This window comes from Ceratosolen solmsi, unplaced genomic scaffold (assembly GCF_000503995.2).
Source record: "Ceratosolen solmsi marchali unplaced genomic scaffold, CerSol_1.0 scaffold47, whole genome shotgun sequence".
NCBI classification, from domain to species: Eukaryota; Metazoa; Arthropoda; class Insecta; order Hymenoptera; family Agaonidae; genus Ceratosolen; species Ceratosolen solmsi.
Window position 1 is genome coordinate 8,273,196 of NW_011948419.1, and position 27,487 is coordinate 8,300,682.

Sequence of the window (27,487 nt, forward strand, 5' to 3'; positions counted from 1 at the left end):
TATTAAAAACTGGATTTTCTGACAACCTGTTTTGTTTTCTCGTTACCCAGATTTTGCGATTATTTTCATTATTTTAAAATAATTTATAAGATAATTTTTTTAAAAAATACATCTGTAATTTAAAATTCTTAAATGTAATTACAAAAAACGTATTATTAATTTAGATTTTTAATTTAATAATTTTAATTTTTAATAATGCAGACTCAAACTTCATAATATATATAATAACTGTAAATAAGGAAATTAATGTTATAAGTTGAATATCAACAGTAAAATTATTTAAAATTTTAATCACTAATTACAAAATTGATATAAAAAGTTAAATAATTTTAATAATAAAATCTTGAGTCAACAAATAAGAAGCACGTGGACATGTGATTGAGGCTATAAATGCAACATTACACTCACGCCGAGCTCGCGTGAGCATTGCGAAAACGCTCGATCAAGTCAATGTTTCGGATTTCAAAGCGAAAAATAAAAGAATGATCAGCACGGCCTTGCTATGACATCATATACTTTCACTTTCCGTTAATGCCTATACGTAAAAATGGCTGACAATTGCATACTTTCTATACTTTGCAGCTCTCCCTCTATGTGAATTGTTTCTTATTCTAATATTTATTATTCTATAAGAAATCTATTCACTGTTTTTAAGAATGCATTTATTTTTATTTTTATTAAATACTTAAGAGGAAAAAACAAATTTGAATAAGCAAATTAAAATAATCGTTTGTTATATTTGAGCTAAGACTGAAATCATTCTGATATTTATTATTCTGATATACATCATAATATTTAATTATTATTTAAATTAGTAAAAATTATTATTATTATTATTAGTAAAAACTCATTATTAGATCGTGATATAGAACTAAATTAGTGAGACTTCATCAAAGAACATATGCAATTATGAAAGTTCTAAAGTTCATAATGTATGTCTCAGATAAAAATATTTACGAAATTATATTAGTAGAAAAATATAATGCATGTATTGATGTAAATAATTAACAATAATTATGTAATATATTAATAAAATGCATATAAAATTGAATATATATTGTATTATTTATTATTAATAACTTTTTTATATACCATAATCGGATAGGATCTCATACGTATAATAATTCTGGACAACATAATTATTCTGAAGAAATACTTAAAATGTCAACTTTTTAACAATTCATTTTTTTAAAACTCAATACATATTTATTTTAAAATAATAAAAATTGAATTTTAATATCAGTTCGTTAATATATATAAATATATTACAAATGAATTTAAATAAATATAATAAATGAACGGGAGTTTAGATAGTGTTAAATTAGATTTTATTGATTTTATGATAATCAAGTAAAATTTTTACTAATATACAGAAATAAAAAAGAATAAAATAAATAGATGTAATATAGACAATAGATAAAAACCATGAGAAAGAACTATACATTATGAAATTAATTAAGTAATATGTAATCTTATAATAAATTTAATAGTGTTGTGAAATAAAAAAAAAAAGAAAAACTAAAATATGCGTTGGAAATGGAATAATAATAAATATAACTATATCAAAATGTAGGTTTTCACGAAAGTATATCAGCATATATATTCAAATGTATTTACTATTTCTATACAATAGTAGTGCATATAACGAAGCGTAATAATTGAGTTTCATTATGTTTTCATAACTTTATTATGCTTTATTACTAATTGTTTAATTAGATGTTTTCAAATCAAGAGGAGAGAAAGTTGAATGATGGTGTTTGAAAAGTTAGTAGCTTATAAAATTAATACAACAATCGATCAAAAATATTAGAAACATTTATAATTATACACGTGTTCTTGATATAATGAAAGTGAGAAAGGGGAGAGGAAGAATGCTCTGAGACATTTATGAATATTATATTCTTTTATTTATTATAATCATAATTACTTAATGAAATTTTCAATTTCAAATAAATACATAGATTATTTGATATTATAAAAAATAAGTAATAATAAAGTATTGTATTTTTATTTGGATTTGTATTTCAATTAATTATTACATTATTACATTTAAATGTTTTTAAATTTACCTTAATATCTTTCTAATTTAATACTTATTTATCAATGAGCATGTTTACATTTTTTCATTTATCTTAATATGTTTTACATATATTAGTAATTAATGTCTTATAAAAAGAAATTTTTTTATTTTCAAACGATAAATGAATAAATATTAAAATTATATTTTTTTATCGTAGATATCGAATGATTATATAATAATAAAAGAAAATAAACATATATTGCAATAATTATGTTACATTTCACCATTATTACTTTCAATAGTAATGAATCGAACTTTATTCATTATTTTATACTTTTATATTTGTAAATTTGAATACTTTTAAAATGTTTTATTCAATTTTTGTAATCTAATAATATTAGAATTATAAATCTACTTAAATTGTACAAATTGTTATTTTCAAATAATAGAAAAAGTGAACGATGACGTTTCGTCATTGCATAAATTTAGCTAACATGAATGCAGAGTAATTGAATTTAGAATTTTATTTTTTCTTTATGATTGTAATATTCAATATTTAAGAATATAAACACCGAATTCTTTTGGGTCTCGCATTAAGAAAGTTTCAAAAGTATTAATTGAGAACATTACACTTACCATGCGAATATACATAGATCTTGTACTTTATTACCTATATAATTAGAACCACACATCAAAAAATTACAGAAAGGATTTATATTATTGAAAAAAAGACATACCTAGGTATGAATGAAAAAATTTAACAAATTGTGTTATTTTTTATATGGAATTAATTGATTAAAACAAAAAATACGCAGATATCCTACAAAGTTCAAAAACATTATTTCTTATTTCTTATATAGCATATTCTTCCATTTTTCTTAAAAATTATCAAATTAATAAAAATTATGAACAAACAATGAATTAAAAAATAAAGCCAGGAATTTTTATTTAAATTATTATACTATAAAATATTGATTAGTGTATAATAATTTACGAGTATATTTATCCAATAATGTAATTCCAATTTTTTTCTAGGACAGTTTTGTAAAAGAAATACTATTATATGAATATCAATACCTTTTAATTTTTAATTACTACTAATAATTTTTCATTAAATATGTGGAATGAAAATAAGTGTCTGCTTAAATATTATTTGGAAATTTTATAGTCTATTGCATATCAAGGCATATACTTGCATTATAATAATCAATAATTTTTATTATAATAATAATTAAAGACTTTTAAATTAATAATTTTAGTGCATCTACAGATGTATTAATTAAATTAAAATATTTACTGTATAATTATTAAACAAATCCAAATGTTCAAATACGGAATTATATACGAAAAATGTTTATGATATTTATGTTTAATACTTATTAATATTTCCGCAAATGAATGGTAAATACTATGTAATAATAATGATTATTTTGTTATTTTTAATTGTAAGTCAATCGTTATACTAAATATTTTTGAATATCGCAATTGTGACTACATATATTTTAGAGAAAAACTATATTTTTTCAAAGTTTGTTAAGTATGTGTTAAGACCATGTAATATTTTTTATTTACTATTAATAATTTTATAAAATGATACGAGAACTCTAAAAGACAACTGCAATATACATTTTAATAATATTTATTATAAGATCTGCATCTTTATAAAAATACAATTCATAAATAGAATAGTTAATAATTTTGTGACAAAAAGTTATACAAATACATTTTTTAAATACCACATGAATTTTTGCGCATATTTACATAAAATTTATAGGTATTTTATGTTATCTTAATTAAATATAATTTTTATTTAAAAATGAGTATATTAAAGAAAAATATTTTTACAATTTTACAATAGAAATAAAAATGTTATAGTCACTTTTGTACTTACAATATCTATTTATATTAAATATATTAGTTTATATTTAGTGTAGGATTAGCAATATATTATACAAAGCAAGAAAATATTTTAAAATTATGAAATATTTACAATTTTTACTTTGAAAAATGAAATATTAATATTATGTATAATCAATATACATAATTTGGAAGAACATTGTATATTACTTTTATACGACAATTTTCATTTTATTAAATAACATTATTATATAATAGTTTGTACTTCAGAATACTTTTTAAAACTTAGAAAATATTATATAATCAAGTATTATATAATCGACTACTGTAAAAAAAGTAAAATAAAACTAAAAGACAGAAAAGTTTGTCTTATAAAAATCTTCAATATAATTTTGGCATTTCTAAATCAGCAATAAATTGCACACGTTCAATTGCTATCATTAACAAATTTACTCTTAGAACTTTTGATTTTAAGATGTGACTATACTAAATTTATATTTAATAAAAACAAATCTATAAATTGATACTTTGATATGTGCATGCACAAGCGCTATCAAAATGTTTACGAAACCTTCGCAATGATGATACGCTTATATTTAATATAAATAAAAATTCCATGCTGAAAACCGAAAAAATTAAAACACAATTGTGCAAGCGATCGCAAATACTAATTCCTACTATTCGCTTTATCCTTTTTTAAAGCGTAGTTCAAACCGTGACAGCTAATGCCACATCAACTATTTATGAAATAAAAAATTGTAGTTTACAACATACAATATTTATAGTTGCTGTTTTCATAGTATTTAAACTCTTCATGATTTCTGATAATATTTTTGTTTATTATGTTATATTTTATTTATATCAATATTTATTCAGAATAACATTAGTTTATGTAAAAAAGATAAAGAAAATTTGAACATACTAATAAATAGAAATTTATTTAAAACATAAGAATTTAAGAAAAGTAATTGGAAAACATCTTTTAAGCTATATATACGAAATATATTCTAATAATAAATTGAATAAAGGTATTGACACAAGTATGTAAAAAGTACAAAATACAAAATCATCCAATCAAAAGCCAATCATCTAAGAAAAAGTTTTACGCTTTTGCTTCTATATTCTTATTGATAATTGGCTGCTTCTGTAACTTGTATTATAATCGTATTTCGTATTCAAGCCTTAAATCAAAGATCTTGCATTTATTTGAGAGGGTACGTAATTTATTTAATTATCCGTTATTTACAATAAAATCCAACAATACAAAATAATAATTATAAAATTTATGAACAAGTAATATACTATCCAATTCAATTGACAATATATTTTTTGTGAAAGGAATTGTAATAGTTGAACTTCCAAAATTTATTGGCAAAGATTATATGATCATGTTCAACATGTAATATTGAAGAATACTTTTGTTCTGTTTTAGTGACTTAGAAAAACTTAAGCAATATGTCTATTCGACCAGTGTACAGGCCGAAAATCATTAAAAAAAGAACGAAGCGCTTTATTAGACACCAAAGTGATCGATATCACAAACTAAAGGTAAAATATGTAATTTTCAAAATATTTAAAACCATATTGAGTTTAGAATACAATGTAAAATATTAATTTTATTTTTAAATATTTACTTATTGTAATTATATTTTACACATATTATTTGTTAGATTGATTTATTAACATATTCTAGAGAAACTGGAGAAAACCTAAAGGTATTGATAACAGAGTTAGAAGGCGATTTAAGGGACAATATCTTATGCCCAATATTGGTTACGGTAGCAATAAGAAAACACGTCATATGCTTCCAACTGGATTTCGGAAAGTTCTCATTCATAATGTAAAAGTAAGTTAATAAAAACTATAATATGTTTGAGAAATTATTTAGACATCACTTTAATTTCTAAAATTAAAAGTAATCCATTATTGTCGCATGTTATTAAGGTAAGATAAGGTAAGATCAGGTTTTATATATAATTTTTCTGTTTTAAATTTAAACATCTATTTTAATAAATAAATTAATTTTATTTTATTTTAGTTTATTATAAAAGTGATTAGAATAATAATTGATACAATATTTAACAAATTTAAATAATTAAACGAAACAATTTGTTTTTTATAAGAATAACATTAAAGATTAATATGTATTAATAAATATTAATATGTACATTAAATATTAAATGTAAATATTTAGCATATTCATGATTAATCAAACATGTATTAATTGTAGAAACATTTATATCAAAGTTGTACCAACTAAATTGTAAATTTAATCTGACATGTTCATATTTATAATATGAAAGTAAATAATGAATGAAAACATTTTTAATTTTAATATTTTTTAGAATTCTATATTTTTATTTACAAACCAATGTACAAATCATTGATAAAAATTATCAAAACAAAAAATTAAATGATACAAAATGGTAAAGACAGATGGTTTTATTATATTTAGTAGTTGTACAATATTTATAATAATATTTAAATATTTTTATATTATATTATACTGTTTTTCTTCTTTTTTATAGGAGTTGGAAGTTTTAATAATGCAGAACCGTAAATTTTGTGCGGAAATTGCACATGGAGTAAGCAGTAAAAAACGCAAGACAATTGTTGAACGTGCCCAACAGTTATCTATTCGCGTAACAAATGCTAATGCTCGCCTTCGTTCTGAAGAGAATGAATAAATTGTAATTATTTTATATATATATATATATATATATATATATATATATATATATGAGAAAAAACAATATACGTCTATTATTTTATTTTCCCACACTCATTGATTAAATTATTAATATTTTTCGTATAAATAATCATTATTTGTTAATTTGGGCAATAAAAATAATGTTATATAGGAATTAAATTTTTTATCTTACGATAAGGATGTATATATTTCATTGCCATCTATGTTTAAATTGTGAAACTAATCGCTGTTACATTTTGGAGAATAGTGATCTGTTCTTTTAGTCAGCATTTTTCACCGTAAAAGTTTCTGAAAAAAATCAGAATATGGGAGACCGGACAGTACAAGCAAAATCAACTGAAAATACAGGTTTTATTTCGGTATCTTTATTACATAAGTGAAAACTTGTATATAAATACGAGTCCCAATATTATTTTATTACAGACGTCAATCAAGATGAACTTATACTTCAACAACAGAGACGTATTGAAAAAGAGGTTATTGTTTTATTTCTTATCAAATGTCAAGAGCAAGGTCTGATCTCAAATCAAAATAGTGACAAATCAATCTGAAAATAAATTATCTATAAATATCTTAACATTTTTTTTATATATTTGATTTTATATTTGTATAGATACAAGAAACAATTTCGTTGGTTGGCGAAAAAGAATCATTGAAAGCATTAGAAAGTGAATATACAGAAGATGATATATATTTATCAAAGGCAAGGGCATTAGCTCAAAAATATTCATTCTTTAGAAGAACAAGACCAGATGGCAATTGTTTCTTTCGAGCTTTTAGTTATGCTTATTTAGAAAAACTTATTAATAATAAAGACGAATATGAAAAATTCCGAGAACTTGCACGTAAAAGTAAAGAAAATCTGGTTGAGTTAGGATTTCCCCAATTTACTGTTGAAGATTTTCATGATACGGTAAAGTTTTTCATTAAATATTTTTATATGTATTTTTTGTATTATTCCAACTATAATAATTTTTTACAGTTTATGGAAGTTATTGATAAAGTTGGTGGGGATACAGATAATAGTTACATAGAACTTCATAAACTTTTCAATGATCAAGGATATTCGGATTATGTTGTTGTTTACCTTAGGCTAATAACTTCTGGTCATCTTCAAAGAGAGGCTGAATTTTATCAACATTTTATTGAAGGTGATCGGACAGTTAAAGAATTTTGTCATCAGGTTTGTATTTAATACTTATAAAGTATATACAGTAAGTTTATAATATTCAAAAACTATTTCTGATGAATGATTTTTTTTTAAATAATTTGTACTTTGTATTTAAAAAATGTATTATTTGATGATATTCATAATTACTAAATAAATATATTGTTAAAATATATATTTTTGTAATAAAAGATCATTGATTACCCATAAAAATAATTATTTAAAGTGATTAAGTGTAACTTAAATTTATGAACTTTTAAATTTAGAGTTATTTTTCAGGAAGTTGAACCAATGTATAAGGAATCTGATCATATTCATATAATTGCTATGAGTACTGCGTTAAATACTGGAGTACGTGTTCGATACATGGATAGAGGTGCTGGTACTGAAGTAACAGCACATGACTTCCCAGAGGGATCGACACCATCTATTCATTTACTGTATCGACCAGGCCATTATGATATTCTTTATCCTTGATAAATTTTTATGATTTGAAAAGTTAAAATGCTAATTTGTTACTAAGAGTGTAGAATTGAAATCTTCCTTTTAGTAATTTATACATAAACTAAAATTAAAAAATCTGTGAGATCATTTTATATTTGAGATTAAATAATCTTTAAAAATGTCAAAATAAAATTTTTTTTAATAATAGTATAATAAATAGCTGCATCTATTTTATTAATTGTCTAAGATAAAATGTTAAATTTCATTATTAAAGTTAATATTCTTAAAAGATTGTTAGCATTAAGAATTAGTATTATTCAATTATTTTAAAAAAGTGAATTGTCTAATTTGTAAAATATTAAGTTTTTCGCAAATTTTGATCATAATTTATGAAATGAAAATAAACAAATTTCATACAAAATAGTAACTTTTCTTTTTTTAGAATATTTCATTCATTTTTTTATTATGAGCATATTAATTTAAATAAATTAAGTAATTTTTAAGCAATAAATAAATATTTAAAGAAAATTAAATGATGTACATAAATTATATTTGATTTCATTACCTACTAATTTATTTTAAATAAAAATACATCTACTCTCAATATAATTACATTTTATAATTTAAATTTATGTCAATAAATTTATTGTCAGCTAACCTTCTATATTTATATGTATATAAGCATTTGTATATTCGGTTATATTCCAATAATATAAAATCTCAAGTCAATGTTTGAATAAGTTTAGACATGAATGAAATATAATTTTAATTAAATGAGAAAATAATTAATATAAATTTTATTAAATTTGTAATAAGATTTATTAAATATATTTGTATTTAGAGATTGTGTTAAAAGGAAATAATGGTAAAATGTATTTATGTAAGATAATGAACTAATAAACAATAAAATGCTATTTTTAATATTAAATATATTTATATAACAATAATAAATGTAATATATTTGGTGTAATTTTATTTCCAATCCAAGAGATAGTTCAATATACAAATAATAGACATATTTTATAATTCTAGATAACTAAATTAAAACACAGTATTATTGTCATTTTCCGTATTTAAATAAAGTTTAACTAATGAGTGTATAGATTAGAATTTATATAACAATCACGGTACATCATATTACGCTCGAAAATAGCATCTGTTAGAGTAAAACTACTTTGACACAAATTGATCCATGAAAAATATTTTATATTAAATGCTTCTATATTCGCTTCATTAGTAACAAATTGAAAATTCTGTTTCCTTATAGTACAATATTACAAAGTAAGCTCAATTTTTCTTTAATAACAATAATATTATTAATGCCTTATCATCTTTGGTTTGAGTAATTTAAGGTTAATAACATATGTTGTTTCATGCGTATACCGAAAGTAATTTATTTTTCTGATTATTATAATTGATTATTTATTTCTGTTGTTTGCTTGGATTTAAAAATTAAGACAATTATTAAATATAATAAATTTTATTTTATATTAAATACTATTTAATTTTTTAAATACTTGTGTATAGAAATTGATCATAGATGGTAATGTATAGATAATAATAGGAAAATAAAATAATTTTATAATGATATTGAAATTAAATTATTTATTTCAAATAAAATAATGAATTAAAAACAAATTCTTTAAAATTATATGTTATGTTAATATAGCTGCCTTAAAAATAACAAAAAATTTTTAATAATGACATCAGCTTCAAGTACTAGTGCTCGAAACTTATTCATTGACTCTAAGATAAGACTAGCTGATAGAGTACAAGTGAATATTAATAATATTGCATCTTTAACGAGACAAATTCAAAGAGGTTCAAAAAGTAATGAAGTGAGTAATTGTATTAAAAATACTAATCATATCTAATAAGAATAGTTAAAATTTTTAAGCATTAATGATTAATATTAAAATGTTTCACTTAATATAGATTTTGATGAAATCTGCAAAAAAATTTTCTCAACAAGAACAAATTCTTGAAAGTGTAGAAATGAACATGAAAAAATTAACTTTAATTGTAACACATTTAGAATTACAATTAAATATAATCAATCAAAGTGTACTTAAATTGAAAGAAGTTACTGAACAACTACGTACAATGCAACAATAAATATTGTGAGTTATGTGTAAGATATAAAAATTGAAACTATAAAAATCTATTATAATATTTCAATCCATTAATGATTTTAGTTATTAATAGGTTTAATATATATATTATAAATTGAAGTTTACAGTGGATTTATTAAAAAAATATATTTCTATACTTTTATTTTTGTACAATTTTTATAATTAAACAATATTGTTTTAATGTAATAAAAAATATATAAATTACTTCATAAAAATATAAAATCAATAATTGTTCAATATTTAAAAAAACTTACCAATATTTTATTGAAAGTATTATTAAAGATTGAAACTTAAAAATAATTATATATTTTTTAAAATTTTAATGATATTCTACATTCATTATTTTCATACATATAGTTTTATTATATTAGTTATTTTTATTGTTTTGTTTAATAGACATAAAAATTGAATTTATCTGATGTCTAAATTATATATCAGTTTTGAATTAAAAAACTTTGGTTGTTAATTAAATTAAAAAGTAATATTTATATAAAAAATTAAAATATTTTATTTAAAATGGTGATATATATATATATATATATATATATCGCGAAATATAATAGTAATATAATAGCTACAATTGAATACCAATTACTGATACTAATACTCTATTAGATATTAGATACAATCATCAATTGATAAAAAGAAAAATTCATTTTTAAATTTATTTCATAGCAAAAACTGCATTAAATAAAAGTGTACTAATATTATACCATTATAATACAGTAGTATAATAAGAAGTACAATTCCTGATGTAAAAGTAATATTACAGAAATAAGAAAAATAATTACAGTAATAATAATAATAATAACAAATATGTAGAAAATTTATTTATTTATTTAAAATAATTTATATTCATTAAGTGATTTAGTAAGCATAAACACGAATCTTCAAATACACTATATATATATTTATTCAAAAAATCAATTGTTAAATTTTTATGAATGAATGTAGTTTTGCAAAATAGTATTATAAAAAATGTTTGCTGATTCATGTGGCTAATGAATTTAATTAAATATCATTTGTTCAACTGTATACACAACTTATTTATTTATTAGTATAATTAAAAAAATTTCTTATTAAAATAGAATCTTTTTAATTTAATATTCAAAAAATACGTATTAATATTTCATCGCAAAATACATTCTTATTTTATAATAAAAACTAAATAAATATTTTTCATTGCTAAAAATTATTAATTTCATTGAATAATTATCTATTTTTATTATGTATTTCACCCTGCTTCATGTTTATAATATATTAACTTTAGTCAATTGTCATTATACCAATTGTATTTCAGCTTAGAAAAAAAATAAATTAATTGATTTTAATTAATTTTAAACATTCCTAATTTCAATAATTATAAGTTAAATATGATTTTGTATTCAACTTTTGAAATCAGCTATTTGCAAAAGATAAATTCAATGCAAATGAATCCATTATATTAGTAAATATTTTATTCTAATTATACAGAGTTATTAACTGAATTATTACGATCTACATAATATTTTATAATTTAAATGGGTGAAGATTTTATAGGTTGCAATTTATAAAATGAAAACAATTCATATAACCATATTTCATAAATAAAACTGCTTAATCAAATCTGCAAAAAATTCTATTGCAAAGTCTTTATAAAATGTATTTGTAATTTAAAATATAGATAATATATAAAGATTTTAGTGTATAATTGAAATATTTATATGTAGTGTTAAAAGATAAGGTTATTTGTTGGTCTTTTATTCATCTATTTTAATTAAAATATACAATGAGACATCAGAAAATATTACAGGACAAATTGCAAAGTCAATTCGGATATAATGATTATAAAAATTATTTACAGAAAGAAGCAACTGAAGCCGTTTATAAAAGTTAGAATTAATTGATTAGTTTAATTTTCAAATAATTTGAAATTTCGTTTAAATATTTGTAATTATTGGTTATTTATATTTTATAAAAGTTAGTTATAATAACCTCAAAATAATAATCTTGAAGTTAAAAATAAATTAATAATTTTAATTATTAAAAAAATAACTTAAATTAAGAAATTAAGTGTTTTTTTTATAGACGAGAAAGATATTTACATTTGTATGCCAAGTGGTTTTGGAAAATCATTATGTTTTCAATTACCAATAACAATAAAGGATAATTCATTTGCTATTGTTATTTCACCAACAATAGCTTCTGCTACGGTTAATATTCAATTAATATTTATACAATGTAAATGTTATTTAATTTGTTTAGTTTTTATTTCTATTTATTATTTTATTTCTAGCATCAAGTAAATTATCTAAAAAGTAAACAAATTTTGGTTTATAATTGGGATGCTTATACTTCAAAAAAAATAAAATTCAAAATAAAGCAAGAAATGAAATCGAGAAGGCCAAAAATAAAATTATTATATATAACTCCTGAACAGTACATATCATCATCTTTTCAGGTGATGTAGTATTTAACATAAAAAAATTAATTTTTTAATATATTTTTTTTTATATTTTAAAATAAGAAATATAAATTTAATATAAGTTAAACAAATAATAAATCTCAAAGTGAATTAATTTTTACTTATCAAAAATAAATAATTTTAGAATTTATTTTATATAACAAAAGAATTATTATTAAATAAATATAGCAATAGTGACAGTATGTAGTGGTAGTAATAATAATAATAATAATAATAGTAATAATAACAGTAATAAGTGATCAATAAGTAAAAAGATAATAACAGTTTTAGAAATATTAGTTAAGCCCAGTTTAAATAGTAAAAATATTAATCAATTTTAATTATTTAAAAATAACTAAAGTACATTATTGTCTGCTCAAGTATAACTAATGATATAGGATGGCTTATCAATGTCAATATTTAAATATATTTCTGCTTTTTAATAACAATTATAAGTAATAACTTTCGATTCATATTTTTATTATTTTAGATAATACTAAAAAATATACAACCAAATGTATTATCTTACTTTGTTATTGATGAAGTGCATTGTTTAAGTCCATGGAGTCATGATTATAGACATTCTTATAGAAAATTTGTTGAATGGCCACTTAAAAGACCAAATGTACCGATTATAGCTGTTACAGCTTCAGCTACAAAAGAGGTAATAAATAAATAATAAAAATATTATAAAACAATTTTTTTAATGAAAAGAAATAAGTAAAAATAAATAACCTTATAAATATGGGATAGTTTTAATTTTACACAACTTTTATTCAATATTAAAGACAAATAGAAAAAAATTATTTGTCATAAAATATATATAATAAATGTTATATTATAAATGAAAGAAATAAATTATTTTAATGTATATTGTAATTCATTTTAGTCAAGAAATAATATTTTAATTTATAATATTTAAAAAGTAACAAGAATCTATTGTTAGAATAATTCATTTTATTTAACAGACTTAATATTTTTATTAATTATATAACATATATAATAACAAACGTTTTATTTATAAAATATTTTATTCAATAAATAAGAGAATTTAATTTAAAATTCAAATTTAATAATGTAGGTTATAGAAGATATTTTCAAAACATTACAAATGAAAGATCCACTGATTTTTACAATGCCAGTTTTTCGATCAAATTTGTTTCATGATATTTGGTTTATTGATAATCTCCCAGATCCAGTACAACATTTAAAACAATTTATTGTTGAAAGCCTTGGACATGTCGATATGTCTGTACCGAAAGTAAGCATATGTATTTGTATTATATCCATTATATTTAATTTATTTATTGTAGTCATTTCATTATATAATATTGTAACATTTATTCTTGGTGTTAATTGTCTGCAGTAATATAATTTAATATTTAAGTTAAAATAAGTTGTTTTATTATTTTAATTCTTAGGAAAAAAGAAATTCTGGTATTATTTTTTGTCAGAAGAGAGACACAACTATAAACCTTGCTAATATATTAAATTCTATGGGAATTTCAGCAGTAGCTTATGATACTCGTAAGAATGCAATTTTTAAAATATATAACTAAATTAGAAATGAATTATTTATTAATTGTATCAAATTAAACTTATAATTTAATTTTAGGATTTAAAATTCGAACACGTCTTAAAATTCAACATTTATGGAACTCTGGTGCAGTTAGTATTATTATCGCAACTAATAATTTTGGTATAGGAGTTTCCAAGCAAACAGTCAGGTTAAATTTTTTAAATTTTATTTAATAAATATTTATATGCATACATTTTTATTTATATATATTTCCTACTTGGTTGAAATTAAAATTTTTAATCTACGAAAATATTGGATATTTAAGATATTTAAAATAGATTTAGTATTCTTAAACATATCAATTTTATATTATTAACAACTACTATTAAATATTTCAATTTGAGAAAGCATTTCAATTATTATTTACATTTTGTTTTAAATGAAAAACTTTTTGTAGTTTAAACTATTGTAATTACGATTCCTATTTGTATATATGATTTTAGCTTACAAAAAAAAGCATATATACTTTCTTATTTATTAAAATGATTATACATTCTTAACATTAATTTTTTAATCGAAAGCAATTCCCATTTTCATAAATCTTATATAGATTATAAATCGTTAAAATTTTGTTTCAATTTAATTTTTTTTAGATTTACTGTACATTGGTATGCTCTTTCAAGTATTGCAAATTATTATCAAGAATCAGGAAGAGCTGGACATGATGGTAATATGTCCTATTGTAGAATCTATTGTTACTTTAAAGATATCAGAAATTTTAATCAGCAAAACCTATTTATTTCTGAAAATCCAAATCAACAAATTTATTCACAAACTAAAATTATTTTACTAATGGAAATGCTAAAAAGCATAGTGAAAATGGAGTAAATATTATTCATTATTTTAGATGAAATTTTTTATTAATTATTATAATTTTTATACTTATATTATTTTTTTAAATATAACTTTAAATAAATTAAATTTGAAGTTAATTAGTTTAATATAAAATCAACATAATTGATTTTTTACTATTGAATTTATTTTTAAGATGTATGCATGCAGTAATATCTAAATATTTTGGAAATCAAGTACCAATTTGCAAATATCGCTGTAATGTTTGTAAAAATAAAGAAGCTGCTAAAGAAAGTCTACTACAATTAAATTATTTTGATGAAAATAATTTAACTTTTAATGGATCACTTGAAAGTTTCAATCTTAATATATATGACAAATTGTAAGTAATAAAGTCGTATTTATTATTAAAGTATCTAAAATTATAAGTTTCTGTATTTTTTGATAAATTTTTTTAGTGATAATTATCAAGAAATGCTATTAGATAATCAAAGTAGTATGAGTGTAAATGCTGATAATAAGAGTATTTTATTAGAAATTTTTCAGAAATTTGAAACTAGTATTAATGATAATAAAATAAGGTAAGGTAATATTAACTAATATGATAAATTATCAGCATAGTTGCGAATTTCTTGCATTAATTATTTTATAATTGAAACAATCTTTTTTAAAATGTTTAGTAAAGTAACACCCACACATAACCAAAAGATGGATCAATTTATTTATATTAATGAAAATCAAGAGAATAAGGTATTTTATATATTATTATGATATAGTTATTTCATAAAACAGCAATATTTTAATATACTTTATTCATAAAATTTATTCTTGGAATTTGACATGAAATTATGATTTTCTTTATTTAGGATTTAGATTTCATACGTACAGAATCTAATTTACATGGAGAAATTAGAGCAAATGCTGATTTACAAATACAAGAAATATATAAGACATTATATCGAAAAAAAAGCATAAATTCATCATCTCCATGTACATCATTAGTTAGTCGAACTAACTCTAATTTATTTAATGTTTATGAATCAATTAATGTAGAAAATAATACAAAAAATAGTATAAAAAAGTTTAAAAAAAGAGGAAGTGCAAGAGAAAATAAAATTAAATACTTAAAAAATAATAAATGTGATAGAAAATTTTGTTCACATGTGTATTGTCAGATGAGTGCAGAAGAACAATTAAAAGTAATACATAAGATGTTATATAATAAGCAATTGTGATTTTAATTAATTTAACAATCGGAATTATAATTACAAAAATAAAAAGTATGTATAAGAAATATAAAAAAATATGTATATTAATGTATAAGAAAGAAATTATAGAAATGTTAATATTAAGTTTATACATCAAATCATATTTTCATTAATAGAATTAAAATTGGAATGATTGATTGAAATATAGTATTACTACTTTTAAATAAATTATATTGAAGTATATTGCATTATGTTTTTAATCAAATAAAAAAACGTTTGGAACAATTATTAAAATAAAATTCATTATAGAAGTAAATTTAAAAATATTTAGTATTATATATGAGCATATGTATAATAGATTCAATTATATTTATACAAATTATTATAAGAATATTTAAATTGATTATAAAATTTCATTTCGGAGTACGGTAAATTAAAACATTTACAATATCTACTGTAAAATTTGTAGCATAATAATTAAATGTGTAATTTGTTAGTATTTAAATTAAGTAGTACATGAAAAAAATTCAAAAATAAATTCGGCGTAATTACATTATTTATATAAAAAATTAATTTTATAATACTACCTGGGAAATTATTTTAAATAAATAATACCTGTAACATAGGCTATTTCTTTAATATGTTAATCTATACTTAAATGAATTTTAATAGAAAAATACAAATTAGTTTTGAAATTACGAAATCAGTACTAGACATATTATTCTGAATAAAATAAATAAATCATCTATGAAAACAGAAACTTTTGAGGTCATATTTTCCTCAAGTTTATTTAATGTCTATATATATTTCACAGTATATGTTGTACTTGCTCTGTACGTACAATTGTTTCCATTCTTCGTTTTTAAACACACACACCAAAAATACTTGCGCATTCGCATTTACGCATGTACTTAAAAATTAATATACAGATTTTATATTTGAAATGTACATTTTTAATTTTTTTATGGGTGTATGAGAACACTTTTTAACTAAGTTTATCGTCGTTTTACACATACATCAAATTCACATTTTTCGAGTACAGAAGTATATATGCTACAGTATTATTGTGCATAAAAATAATATAAGAATAAAAAATTGTACAAGTCAAATTTATAAAAAAGATGGACAATAAATATAAATATAAAGTGAATATATCACATACGATATTGCACTTTTACATATTAATTCTTCATAATCAATTGTTGAATTATCTGAAATTCTTTGAAAATTATCTGTAATTTATAAAAATATTTTACAAAAAATTATATCACGATAGATATAGGTTCCATTAAAATATTTAATAAATTATCCAAATTCATTTTAAGACCAATCTGCTTATAATTTATTTTAACCACAAGTAATTACTTGATCAGTTAAAAAATTATGAATATAATTATTTATAAATTTTCTATTTTGGTTTTTAAAAATACTCAACATTTAATTTGAAGTTATGGTCTTTCATTTCAAGCAGTTTTATTATGACTATATATGAGGACTACAGTCAATAATCACTAATTATTCATGAAATAAATGCACTTGCCTATGTGTGTACATGTTGTACATTTTGGAATCTCTCATTTATTGGATATTTGTTAGTTATTTGTGTCTAGCTGAGTTAATATTCTCATTGTGATAGATGAGTAATTACTAGAAGACTGATGATTTACTGCTGGTAGCTAATTTTTTCTGTCATTTACAAATTATCTAAAATCATTCAATAATTTATATATTTTCTTTAATTCTAAAAAATAGTTCAATATTAAGTCAATTTTGTAATCAAATATTTATTCCGAATTACCTATTCTTTTTTATAATTTTACAAAAAATATTTAACATACATTAAACTATATATTTAGTAATTACATTATTTATTTTTATCAAATTATAAATACTCAAATATTGTTTTTAAAAAGATTAAAGAAAAATATGTTGATTTTATTTGCAGAAAATATTATTTTGCAATAATAATTTATAATTAGTTTTGAACTAATAAATGTAGAAAGAATTAAGAAAGAATAGATCATTACTTTTCTAGCATATATTTATTATTAAGAATATATCAAGAATAAATAAAAAAATTTATTTAACTATGAAAACTTTGTACTAATGATCCAAATAAAGTAATGATCTATATATATATATTTTATTAAACCAACGTTGAGTATATAATTAAGTTTTTGACAGTTATTTATATTTACATAACAAAATTAGTTAAAGATAAAAGAAAAAATATAACATCAAGTGCTAGATATAGATTTATAAATTAATTAATTTATATATTATTAGAACACATTAATTTATTTAATAATCAGCAAACTTTTTTAAATAAAAACAATGAGTATGTATTATTAATAATATAATGCTTCTGTTAACAATGTCAAAGAAGTTCTTTCTGGAAGAAATAAAAGTGCCAGATCTAAAAATGTTAATGTGTTGCACTTAATGGTATACAAGTAAAATGGTATAAATTAAATATATATATATATATATATAGAGAGAGATAATATTTTAATTTCTAGTTATGCGCTTATCATAAAAATCTTGTTTAAAATACTTTATTGAATTATGTTGGATACTATGAATAATCTATTCGAAAAATATTAATACATAATTAAAATTAAATGGTAGTATAAAACATTAATAATTAATTTTAAGAAGTATTTTTATTATTAACATAGAAATGAGTTTATTGAAATAATTAGCTTACTACTTACAACCAGTACAAAAGTGAAAAAATGTATTGGAAATTATTGAGTACAAATTAAATCCACATGTATATTTATTATAAAAGGAAACAAAATACCAAAGGTTCAATTATTATATAAATTATTTTCTTTTTAATTATTCAAATTTTATGAAAAATCATTTAGAAAAATATTTATCATCCTACTTATTTAATATTTTAAAATGACTTATTTCTAATACATTACCTAAGTAAATATTTACAATACAAATTCATTGAACAATTTACTATACATATAATATATAATCGATGTTTCAATAATAATAATACTTCTAAATAGTTAATTACTTAAATTTACATATTTAAATTTTACATATGTGTATACACACCATTTGAAGAAATCAAAACCTTAAATTAAAATTTTAGTTCAAGATAATAAGCAACTAGGTTTTTCTTGTACATTTCCATCAGCCTTTTCAATTTCAACCAATAAAGTATGAAAAATATCGGCAACTGACTAAAACATTAACATTTTTATTATTATTTATAATCATTAAATTTAAAATAATAAAGAAATTTTTATAATATACCTCATTTTGTTTTGCACTTGTTTCTAAGAAAGCTGCGTGCCATGAATCTGCTAACCGTTTTCCTTGTTCTGCAGTAATCATTCGATCTACATATAAGTCAGTTTTATTTCCAACTAAAACGATTGGTACGCTGTGGAATACAAAAATGATTGTAATAATTATGTTCTATTATAAAAAATAATTTTTAAATTTGTATATAAAAATTCATAAAAATAACTTGACTTAAAATTTAAGTTTGTAATAAAATAAAAAACAGTAGAATTTTATTGTCTTATTTAAGACTATAATGTACATACTGAACTTTTCCTGTGATATCGAGAAGTTTATCATATATAACTTGTACAACTTCAAAGCTTTTTGCACTAGTTATACTATATACCAAAACATATCCATGAATATCCATTGAGTACTGTGTTGGAAAAATGCTATATTCATCTTGACCTGCTGTGTCAACTAATTTGACTTCATAATCTTGAGAATTCACTCGAGTACTTTTTGTAAATGCTTCAACAGGAATATTAAAATATTAATTTTAATATATAAGTGACTTTATTTATTTAAAAAAATTATAGAAAATTAAGCATCAAAAATATATTCAATATCTTATATTCTAGTAAACTATTAAATTACTATTACTTCAGTTACATAATCAAATTTAAATTTGATAACAAAATTTAATAATGAATATAAATTTATTATTTATGTTAAAATTGATAAACGTTAATAAAGTAATATTATAAATTATTAAAAACCAAAATATGCAACTTTTTTTACTTATGCCTGAATTAACAAAAATAAAATCAACTTTTTTTTGTTAAGAATAAAAGAAAGATATTGAAATCCATATATACGTATATATATAGTTTTTAAAAAATATTTCTATACATAGTTTTTGTAAAAAGATCATTTAATATTACATTATAATTTTTTTAAACATTTAAGAAAATAGTTTTAAATAACATTTAAAATTTATATTTTAAGAAATTTATTTAACTTACTATTTTCTATAGTAGGATCGTATGAATCAACAAACTGCCCTTCAACAAACTGTATGCTCAATGAAGATTTTCCTAAAAGTAAAGATTATTGATAGTTTAATGTACGTTTTCAAATTGTTGGAAAAAAAAGAACTATATAGTTTTATTAACTTACCAACAGAGCGATAGCCCATGATCGCTATTTTTCTCTGTTTAGGCGGCATGTTGCTAAGCGATTAGGATAATTGTTAAGTTGAAATTGAATTAATAATTATAAATTAAAACAGAACATCAGCTAAATATGCTAGATTGAAAAATTTCTCCCACAATTCTCTACCATTTTGAGATTTTAACATGAAAAATTTTTTCCATTGTGCTGACAGTAATGAATCTACTAACGATAAAAATTTATAATTGTAATAGAAAAATTATTCGATACGTTAGAATAAAAAAATTACGTATACCATCGTGTACTCACACGCAAGTGCATTTATAACCTACAAATTTAATCCATGCATTATCTTCTTAATACTAAATAATAAGCAATATTTACATATGTAAGATATAATACATTTGAGGATAAAAATATTAAAAATTAGCTTTTTATTCATAAGAAATATGTGAACAAGCAAAATAGGCACATTTCAAAGTATAATTTATAAAAGATGAATTATATGCACTAACTACAGCGCATGTATAGACATATGATGCACATATCACGTATGTGTACGTTGTATTTGTATATTGAAAAAGCATGTTCTTTATAGGTATCATACAATGCAGAACATATTAATGTAATAGATATGAAAGAGATATAATACAAGCATGCACGCCCAATAATACGACAGAAAAAATATTAATAATTACCTTTAACTATTTCGCTATAACGAATAAGCAAATTAATTAGTTATTTACTACAATATAAACATTACAGTTAGTTCTACACGATTTTGTTGTAGTTTATTATCCGTTACATATAATAAAAAAAAATTCAATGATGGACACACAAAAAAGATAATACAATATTTATGCAGCCTCTATAATAATATACTCGAAGCCAGACGAGAAAAATTGTGTATAATGCTGAAGAAAGATGGAAAACATAAACACATTAGTAAAACGCTTGTCGTACGAGTGCGCTGACCATCGTCAGATGCCTTAACTAATCAATTAATATCGTAGCACTGACACTGAACCGTAAATAAAAGACGAGTCTGGATTGTGCTGAATTTTTTCACGTAGAAAGACAATTTACTATTACTATTTCGACTTAAAATCATCTAGAAATAAAGAAATACGACTATAATTGTATAATACAATTAAGTATATTTATTGTACTAACTATTCTAGATAATCATTTTTCTTTATCTTTTAATTTCATATTTTAAATTTAGCGTAATTACTGAATTAACACATTTTGCATCTTTTTAAACAATTTGTTTATTTTACATCCAAATACATATTTAGTTTTTTATTACTTAAAGTAAAATAAAATTTATTTCAAATTATTATGATTTCTAAAAGTATAGTGATTGCTTTTATTGATATACTTAATATTTATGTATATTCATAATGCAAAAATATTTCCAAATTGTTGTAATTTAATCAGTTTTAAATAAATTAATAAATTATGATAGGTAGTTAAGTCTTTTTATTAATTATGGTTTTTTGAAATTATAAATGTTTAAGTTTTTTATAAACGTAAAGTGTCTTAAACATCAGATTTTTATTTAAAGGAAAACAATTAGTTATACTACATACATTGTATACAATTTTTTATTTTCTTAAATGTATAGAAGTAAAAGGTAGTGAAATAAAATATCTAAGAAAAATGATTTTTGATTACTTTTGTATGTACTTCTCAAATCCTTTTTAACTTAAAAACATGAAAAATTGATTTCATTAAATATGCATTAGTTATTAATAAAATATATTGATTGTTAAATACATGTTAAAATAAATGTAAGTTCATTTTCATACTAAATATTAAAATTTATATGTCTAATACATATTAAATATGTACTTATAAAACTTTTTACAATATCTCTTAATATATTTGAATTTTAAAAATTATCAATATTATATTAATATTATTTTTATATTTTTAATAATTAGTTTTCTTTTAATCAAATATTTATTTAATTGCAATATTCTACATTTTATATATTTAATTTAATATTTACCATGTTATAATTTTTAGATATAAAAATTTCATTTATAATATTAAATAAGCGATTATTTCATTATTAATAAAAATGGTTTATTATAATGAATACAAAATTATTTTTATAATTAATAATATGAAAGTGTTATATATATATTACAAATGTTTAAAGTAAATAATCATCATTGATATATTGTGTTTGTGTATAGGTCGAGTATTATATGATGCAAGTAACTCATTTGTTTGTAAAAAACGACTGATTTGTAAAAGTCTTCTTAGATTATGTATACAATTTTATATTACTACAAATTATCACAATAACAGAAAATGTTAGAAAAATGCCTAGTTGGCCCAGTTTTCATACAAAGTATTTAAAATTTTACCTAAATGATAAATTTTTTATACAATACAAAAGTCGAAATATAATTATTATAAACTAAAGTTATACAAATTAGTTTTATTTTAAATGATTTGTTATCATTAATTATTAATTTTTAACAAAGTTAATCTATTAGTATTAATTACACTCATGTTAATGAAATGACTGCTTAATGGAAGATTTTATGACAAATATTTTATCACACTGTTATGACACCAACACCAACTCCTCCTTCATGTGCATACATAGATGTAGCAAAAGACCAACAATTCGTTTCAGGGTCGTACATTTCAAGTGTTGAGAGATTAGAAATTCCATCATACCCTCCAATTGCCCAAAGTTTTCCTAGATTTGCAACTAATGCTACTCGACTTCTCATAACATTCATACCTGCTATATAATTCCACCTATACAAGTTGAATCATGTTCACTGGTCTAAAATTAAAAATTTTTTTTGTTATTTATTTATAATCTACATACCTATTAGTTTTAGGATCATAAACTTCAACAGTTTGCAAAAATGTAGAACCATCGTATCCTCCACATACATATAATTTTCCACGTAAAGTAGCTACTCCCAATCGACATCTTTTTGTCAACATTGGTTGCACAAGTGTCCATATATTACTTTCTGGATCATATCGTTCAACCTAGTACATAATAATTTAATACAAAGTACATTTTAATGATTGTTTTAAAAATCATAATTATTTTACATACTGAATTATGTATTGATAATCCATCATGACCACCCAATGCATAAATATATCCTTGAAAAGCAACAACTCCACCAGCAGATCGATACCTATTCATAGGAAGTACTATTTCCCATATATTAGTGTTAGGACAAAATCTTTCAACTAGATTTAATGATTCTGAACCATCAAAGCCACCACATACATATATGTAGCTATTTAAAGTCGCTGCTCCAACAGCACTTAATATTTTCATATTAATTTATACATTATACAATACAATTATTGTAAAAATATTAATTAAATGCAATACCTTCGTTTATATTCCATTGGAGTTATTAGTTTCCAACTATTTAGACAAACATCATAAACTTCAACAGTTGCTAATCGTTCAAAACCATTATAACCTCCAAAGGCATACAATTTATTTTTATACACTGCTACACCAACTCGACTCCTAAGTGTTATCATAGATTCTGATGGTTTCCACATTCCTTAATAATTTAATATTGTTATAAGATAATAAAAACATTATTATAAGTTAAGTTCAATTTCACGTACCAGTGAATGGGTTGTAAACTTCAACTGTATTTAGCGAGTCTCCAAATTTTGTTAGACCACCAATAACATAAATATGCCCTGTCACAAAATTACACCGTGGTCGAATTTTAAAATTATCAATCAAATATCGCCTATCAGGTATAAGGTGATAATCTTTTGCTTCATCTAATATATCTCTAAAATTTAAATGTGAAATTAAAATCTTTACATATGATCTAAATTAATTTTGATATATTGGTTTGTCTGTATAGAATATTATTTAAAGCTATCCATATTTATATTTACATGCATACAGAGAAAATATATTGTATTCACCAATCATGATACTAAAAAAATACAATGAATTAAAATAGCATACAAAATATTTACATATTTAGATTGTAGTAATGAGAGGGCAAACATGACATGAATATTACCTGCAATGTATACAACTTTTGATTAGTTTCTCTTTAGCCACATGATCCACAAGATATTCAGGATCTAGAAGCGGTAATCTTACAAGTGCCAGCAATTCTGATAATTTGTCTTTTCTCCCTTTAATGTCATATTTGAGCCATGAAATAATAGTTTCGAAAACTTCTTTTTCAGAATTAATATTCAAGTCATCGTTGCTAATAAAGCTTTTTAAATCATCTAAGGACAGATTAAAAAATTCTTTGGACTGTGAGACATCTATGTAGTAATGGTTGATGTATTTGTTACATTGATTAAATAGAGATGTGCAGCCAAGAATATCAGCAAAATTACGGATACCAAGAACATTATCTGGATTTAAATGAGATTTAAGGAAGAGAGCACAAGCAGTTTTAACGTATTGTAATCCCAGGAATGAAGCTCCAATCATAATACTTTGAACATTCTCATTTGTAATACGTATTCGTCCAGTATATGCATAGTTTATAAATGCCTCTAAAACCCTGTATTGTATGTTTTCAAGATGTCATTACCATAATTTATTTACTAAAATATTAGGAACAGATTTATCATAAATAATTGTAAAGTAGCTACTTGGTGGTCTGGTTTTTTAAATTTATAATTTATTATTTATGAATTATGTTAATATAATTTTCAAATTACATTTTTTGTTTAAATGTTTTTTGTTTTCAATTTTTTGATGTAATACTTTTATTAAAGGTATTTTTATCTTTCTTTCATATTTGTCCAGATATATTTAATGAAAAAATCTACTACAATAATTCTAATATAAATTATTTTTGTAGTCAATAGTAAATTAAAATAAGTTACTTGTAATGAATGTGTTACTGAAATATTTGAATATTAAGAAAATCAATACAATTTTTAAAAAAATATTGAAGTATATAAATTTTAGTCATTATAAATATACTTTTAATCAGTATCTAACAGTGCAGTTTGTCTATATTTCATTCTAATTACATATTTAGAATTTAAAAAGATTAAGTAATATTAATAATTTATAAAAACAAACCATAATTAAACTTTAAATATTTAAACTATTGAAAATGATATTCATGTATAAGAATCCTTGATATAATTTTATATTTAATTTTCTTACATAGAGTCAAAACCTTGTAGAGTAATATTTTTTTGTCTACTTTCTATCATATCATTTGTAAACATAGCATTGAAGTATGGTATTGTTGCTGCAAGAACTAGTCGATGTGCACTGAAGCACTGATCATCAACCTATAAATTAATGTCAATCATCAATAAAAAAGAAAATTCTAATAGCTTGTAGCAAAACATGCACCTTGATTTTTATTCTTGTATTATACCTTGTTTTTATATCTTATTATTACACTTTATATATAATAAATAATATAATATAAAGAATATTTATATGTAGAATTTTTGAAACGTAAACATTTCTTTATTTTATATTATTTAATATATTTAAATTATATTAAAATATAAAAATAAGTACACTAATGAAAAGGAGTGTATAACAAACTATTTAAATGACATCATTTATATGTAAAATTACATATATGTATAGATTTGAAAATTTATCTATATACCAAAGATAATAAGAATAAGTTAATGAATTTTTAAACATTTATAACAATATTTATTCATTAGAACTTTTTGCTTTTTATACAAATATTACAATTTTTTTACATCTTTATTCTTACTCGTAATTTTTGTAATTTTTCAATTATAAATACATATATCATTAGAAAAAATAATATTATATTTTTACACAAATATATTACAGAAAAAATTCAAAAATGATATGTAATAAAAAAATAAATATTTTGTAGTGTTCACAGAATTGTAACAAGGATGAAGCGCGAGATAAAGCAAATGTGAGAGAGAGGAGGAATAAACTAGTTATTAATTTGTAGGTTATTGTTCACCTTCAACGTAACATCGCAGAATTTGCCTTGTCTCCTGATATGTTCAAAAGTTGGAAAGCTTTCTTTAAAATGTTCAGTATTCTGGTAAAAAATTTCTTTGTCAGCCAGTCTGAAATCAGCAATGCAATTGGAGGACAATGCCGAATCCACCGAAACCTTACACAACGCATGCCCATCGCAATATTGTTCTTCTTTCAATGGCACAATCTCCATTTTAGTGAAGCGCTGCATTGATGACGAGAGCAATAAGTCATAGTCAATCACGATTTTGTTGCTGTTATTATTTACCGTAATAGCGCTTGGATCGTTGCAAAAATACTGACCAAAAGCAGCGCTCCCGTTGTATTTACTGCCACTGTTACCACTACCGGTATTATTAAAAACAAACTAAAAAGTTTGTGTGCAATGTTTTGTTAAACAAAACAAAATATTTTGTTAAACAAAACAAAATATTTTGTTAAACAAAATGAATCTTTTGTTTAATTATACTCAAGAAAGCTTTTTATAAGATGAACTTTTAAAGAATTAAAATTTTTAAATAATTACAATTAACTTTATTATTATCATATAGGATTATTTTAATTTAAAGATAAATTAGTATTGTTATGGTTAGTATCAATATATAATTCATTAATAATAATTGAAACAATCGTTTATAAAATATTTTTTAAACGTTATGACGGAAAGTATATTTTTTATTATTATATGAATTCTATAATTGTTTTACTTTTAATACAAAAGTAATTTGA

The 27,487-nt window shown here is 21.1% G+C and overlaps 7 protein-coding genes across 7 annotated transcripts; 5 read left to right on the plus strand and 2 right to left on the minus strand.

The window, feature by feature from the left end:
* Positions 1-5,119: 5,119 nt before the first annotated feature.
* Positions 5,120-6,579, plus strand: RpL32 (ribosomal protein L32). Its single transcript, XM_011497626.1, has 4 exons — positions 5,120-5,214; positions 5,310-5,425; positions 5,571-5,723; positions 6,406-6,579. Exons 2-4 carry the CDS (start codon positions 5,333-5,335, stop codon positions 6,562-6,564), a joined length of 405 nt encoding a protein of 134 aa, XP_011495928.1. The 5' UTR covers positions 5,120-5,214; positions 5,310-5,332; the 3' UTR covers positions 6,565-6,579.
* Positions 6,580-6,757: 178 nt separating this feature from the next.
* LOC105360662 (ubiquitin thioesterase otubain-like) lies at positions 6,758-8,340 on the plus strand. Its single transcript, XM_011497628.1, has 5 exons — positions 6,758-6,935; positions 7,011-7,063; positions 7,201-7,500; positions 7,570-7,770; positions 8,035-8,340. The coding sequence occupies exons 1-5, from the start codon at positions 6,893-6,895 to the stop codon at positions 8,230-8,232; spliced, it is 795 nt and encodes a 264-aa protein (XP_011495930.1). The 5' UTR covers positions 6,758-6,892; the 3' UTR covers positions 8,233-8,340.
* Positions 8,341-9,868: 1,528 nt separating this feature from the next.
* On the plus strand, positions 9,869-10,350 carry BORCS7 (BLOC-1 related complex subunit 7). The gene is made up of 2 exons (XM_011497629.1): positions 9,869-10,037; positions 10,135-10,350. Exons 1-2 carry the CDS (start codon positions 9,900-9,902, stop codon positions 10,312-10,314), a joined length of 318 nt encoding a protein of 105 aa, XP_011495931.1. The 5' UTR covers positions 9,869-9,899; the 3' UTR covers positions 10,315-10,350.
* Positions 10,351-12,099: 1,749 nt separating this feature from the next.
* On the plus strand, positions 12,100-14,148 carry LOC105360835 (ATP-dependent DNA helicase Q5-like). The gene is made up of 6 exons (XM_011497834.1): positions 12,100-12,202; positions 12,399-12,523; positions 12,607-12,771; positions 13,265-13,438; positions 13,856-14,045; positions 14,141-14,148. Exons 1-6 carry the CDS (start codon positions 12,100-12,102, stop codon positions 14,146-14,148), a joined length of 765 nt encoding a protein of 254 aa, XP_011496136.1.
* A 53-nt stretch (positions 14,149-14,201) lies between these two features.
* LOC105360664 (ATP-dependent DNA helicase Q5-like) lies at positions 14,202-15,456 on the plus strand. The gene is made up of 4 exons (XM_011497630.1): positions 14,202-14,301; positions 14,390-14,501; positions 14,947-15,020; positions 15,342-15,456. The coding sequence occupies exons 1-4, from the start codon at positions 14,271-14,273 to the stop codon at positions 15,356-15,358; spliced, it is 234 nt and encodes a 77-aa protein (XP_011495932.1). The 5' UTR covers positions 14,202-14,270; the 3' UTR covers positions 15,359-15,456.
* A 3,969-nt stretch (positions 15,457-19,425) lies between these two features.
* Rheb (Ras homolog enriched in brain) lies at positions 19,426-21,740 on the minus strand. Its single transcript, XM_011497631.1, has 6 exons — positions 21,471-21,740; positions 20,779-20,997; positions 20,625-20,696; positions 19,923-20,130; positions 19,627-19,756; positions 19,426-19,553 (listed from the first exon to the last, which is right to left on the minus strand). Exons 2-6 carry the CDS (start codon positions 20,825-20,827, stop codon positions 19,464-19,466), a joined length of 549 nt encoding a protein of 182 aa, XP_011495933.1. The 5' UTR covers positions 20,828-20,997; positions 21,471-21,740; the 3' UTR covers positions 19,426-19,463.
* A 1,498-nt stretch (positions 21,741-23,238) lies between these two features.
* LOC105360666 (Kelch like family member 18) lies at positions 23,239-27,073 on the minus strand. The gene is made up of 8 exons (XM_011497632.1): positions 26,739-27,073; positions 25,937-26,067; positions 24,819-25,319; positions 24,403-24,578; positions 24,155-24,335; positions 23,867-24,083; positions 23,627-23,796; positions 23,239-23,553 (listed from the first exon to the last, which is right to left on the minus strand). The coding sequence occupies exons 1-8, from the start codon at positions 26,967-26,969 to the stop codon at positions 23,346-23,348; spliced, it is 1,815 nt and encodes a 604-aa protein (XP_011495934.1). The 5' UTR covers positions 26,970-27,073; the 3' UTR covers positions 23,239-23,345.
* Between the last annotated feature and the right edge of the window lie 414 nt (positions 27,074-27,487).

Bases quoted from the DNA above. Each gene is read 5' to 3' on its own strand.
- LOC105360666 (XM_011497632.1), bottom strand. From the start codon at position 26,969: ATGCAGCGCTTCACTAAAATGGAGATTGTGCCATTGAAAGAAGAACAA. The intron at 26,068-26,738 runs GTGAACAATAAC...ATTAATTTATAG, and splicing joins TCTGCGATGTTACGTTGAAG to GTTGATGATCAGTGCTTCAG. The intron at 25,320-25,936 runs GTAAGAAAATTA...CATACAATACAG, and splicing joins CTACAAGGTTTTGACTCTAT to GGTTTTAGAGGCATTTATAA.
- BORCS7 (XM_011497629.1), top strand. From the start codon at position 9,900: ATGACATCAGCTTCAAGTACTAGTGCTCGAAACTTATTCATTGACTCT. The intron at 10,038-10,134 runs GTGAGTAATTGT...CACTTAATATAG, and splicing joins GAGGTTCAAAAAGTAATGAA to ATTTTGATGAAATCTGCAAA.
- LOC105360835 (XM_011497834.1), top strand. From the start codon at position 12,100: ATGAGACATCAGAAAATATTACAGGACAAATTGCAAAGTCAATTCGGA. The intron at 12,203-12,398 runs GTTAGAATTAAT...TTTTTTTTATAG, and splicing joins AACTGAAGCCGTTTATAAAA to ACGAGAAAGATATTTACATT. The intron at 12,772-13,264 runs GTGATGTAGTAT...TTATTATTTTAG, and splicing joins ACATATCATCATCTTTTCAG to ATAATACTAAAAAATATACA.
- LOC105360662 (XM_011497628.1), top strand. From the start codon at position 6,893: ATGGGAGACCGGACAGTACAAGCAAAATCAACTGAAAATACAG. The intron at 6,936-7,010 runs GTTTTATTTCGG...ATTTTATTACAG, and splicing joins AAAATCAACTGAAAATACAG to ACGTCAATCAAGATGAACTT. The intron at 7,064-7,200 runs GTTATTGTTTTA...ATATTTGTATAG, and splicing joins AGAGACGTATTGAAAAAGAG to ATACAAGAAACAATTTCGTT.
- Rheb (XM_011497631.1), bottom strand. From the start codon at position 20,827: ATGCCGCCTAAACAGAGAAAAATAGCGATCATGGGCTATCGCTCTGTT. The intron at 20,697-20,778 runs GTAAGTTAATAA...CTTTACTTTTAG, and splicing joins CATGGGCTATCGCTCTGTTG to GAAAATCTTCATTGAGCATA. The intron at 19,757-19,922 runs GTATGTACATTA...TGTATTCCACAG, and splicing joins GATATCACAGGAAAAGTTCA to CGTACCAATCGTTTTAGTTG.
- RpL32 (XM_011497626.1), top strand. From the start codon at position 5,333: ATGTCTATTCGACCAGTGTACAGGCCGAAAATCATTAAAAAAAGAACG. The intron at 5,426-5,570 runs GTAAAATATGTA...AACATATTCTAG, and splicing joins ATCGATATCACAAACTAAAG to AGAAACTGGAGAAAACCTAA. The intron at 5,724-6,405 runs GTAAGTTAATAA...TCTTTTTTATAG, and splicing joins TTCTCATTCATAATGTAAAA to GAGTTGGAAGTTTTAATAAT.
- LOC105360664 (XM_011497630.1), top strand. From the start codon at position 14,271: ATGGGAATTTCAGCAGTAGCTTATGATACTC. The intron at 14,302-14,389 runs GTAAGAATGCAA...ATTTAATTTTAG, and splicing joins AGCAGTAGCTTATGATACTC to GATTTAAAATTCGAACACGT. The intron at 14,502-14,946 runs GTTAAATTTTTT...AATTTTTTTTAG, and splicing joins GTTTCCAAGCAAACAGTCAG to ATTTACTGTACATTGGTATG.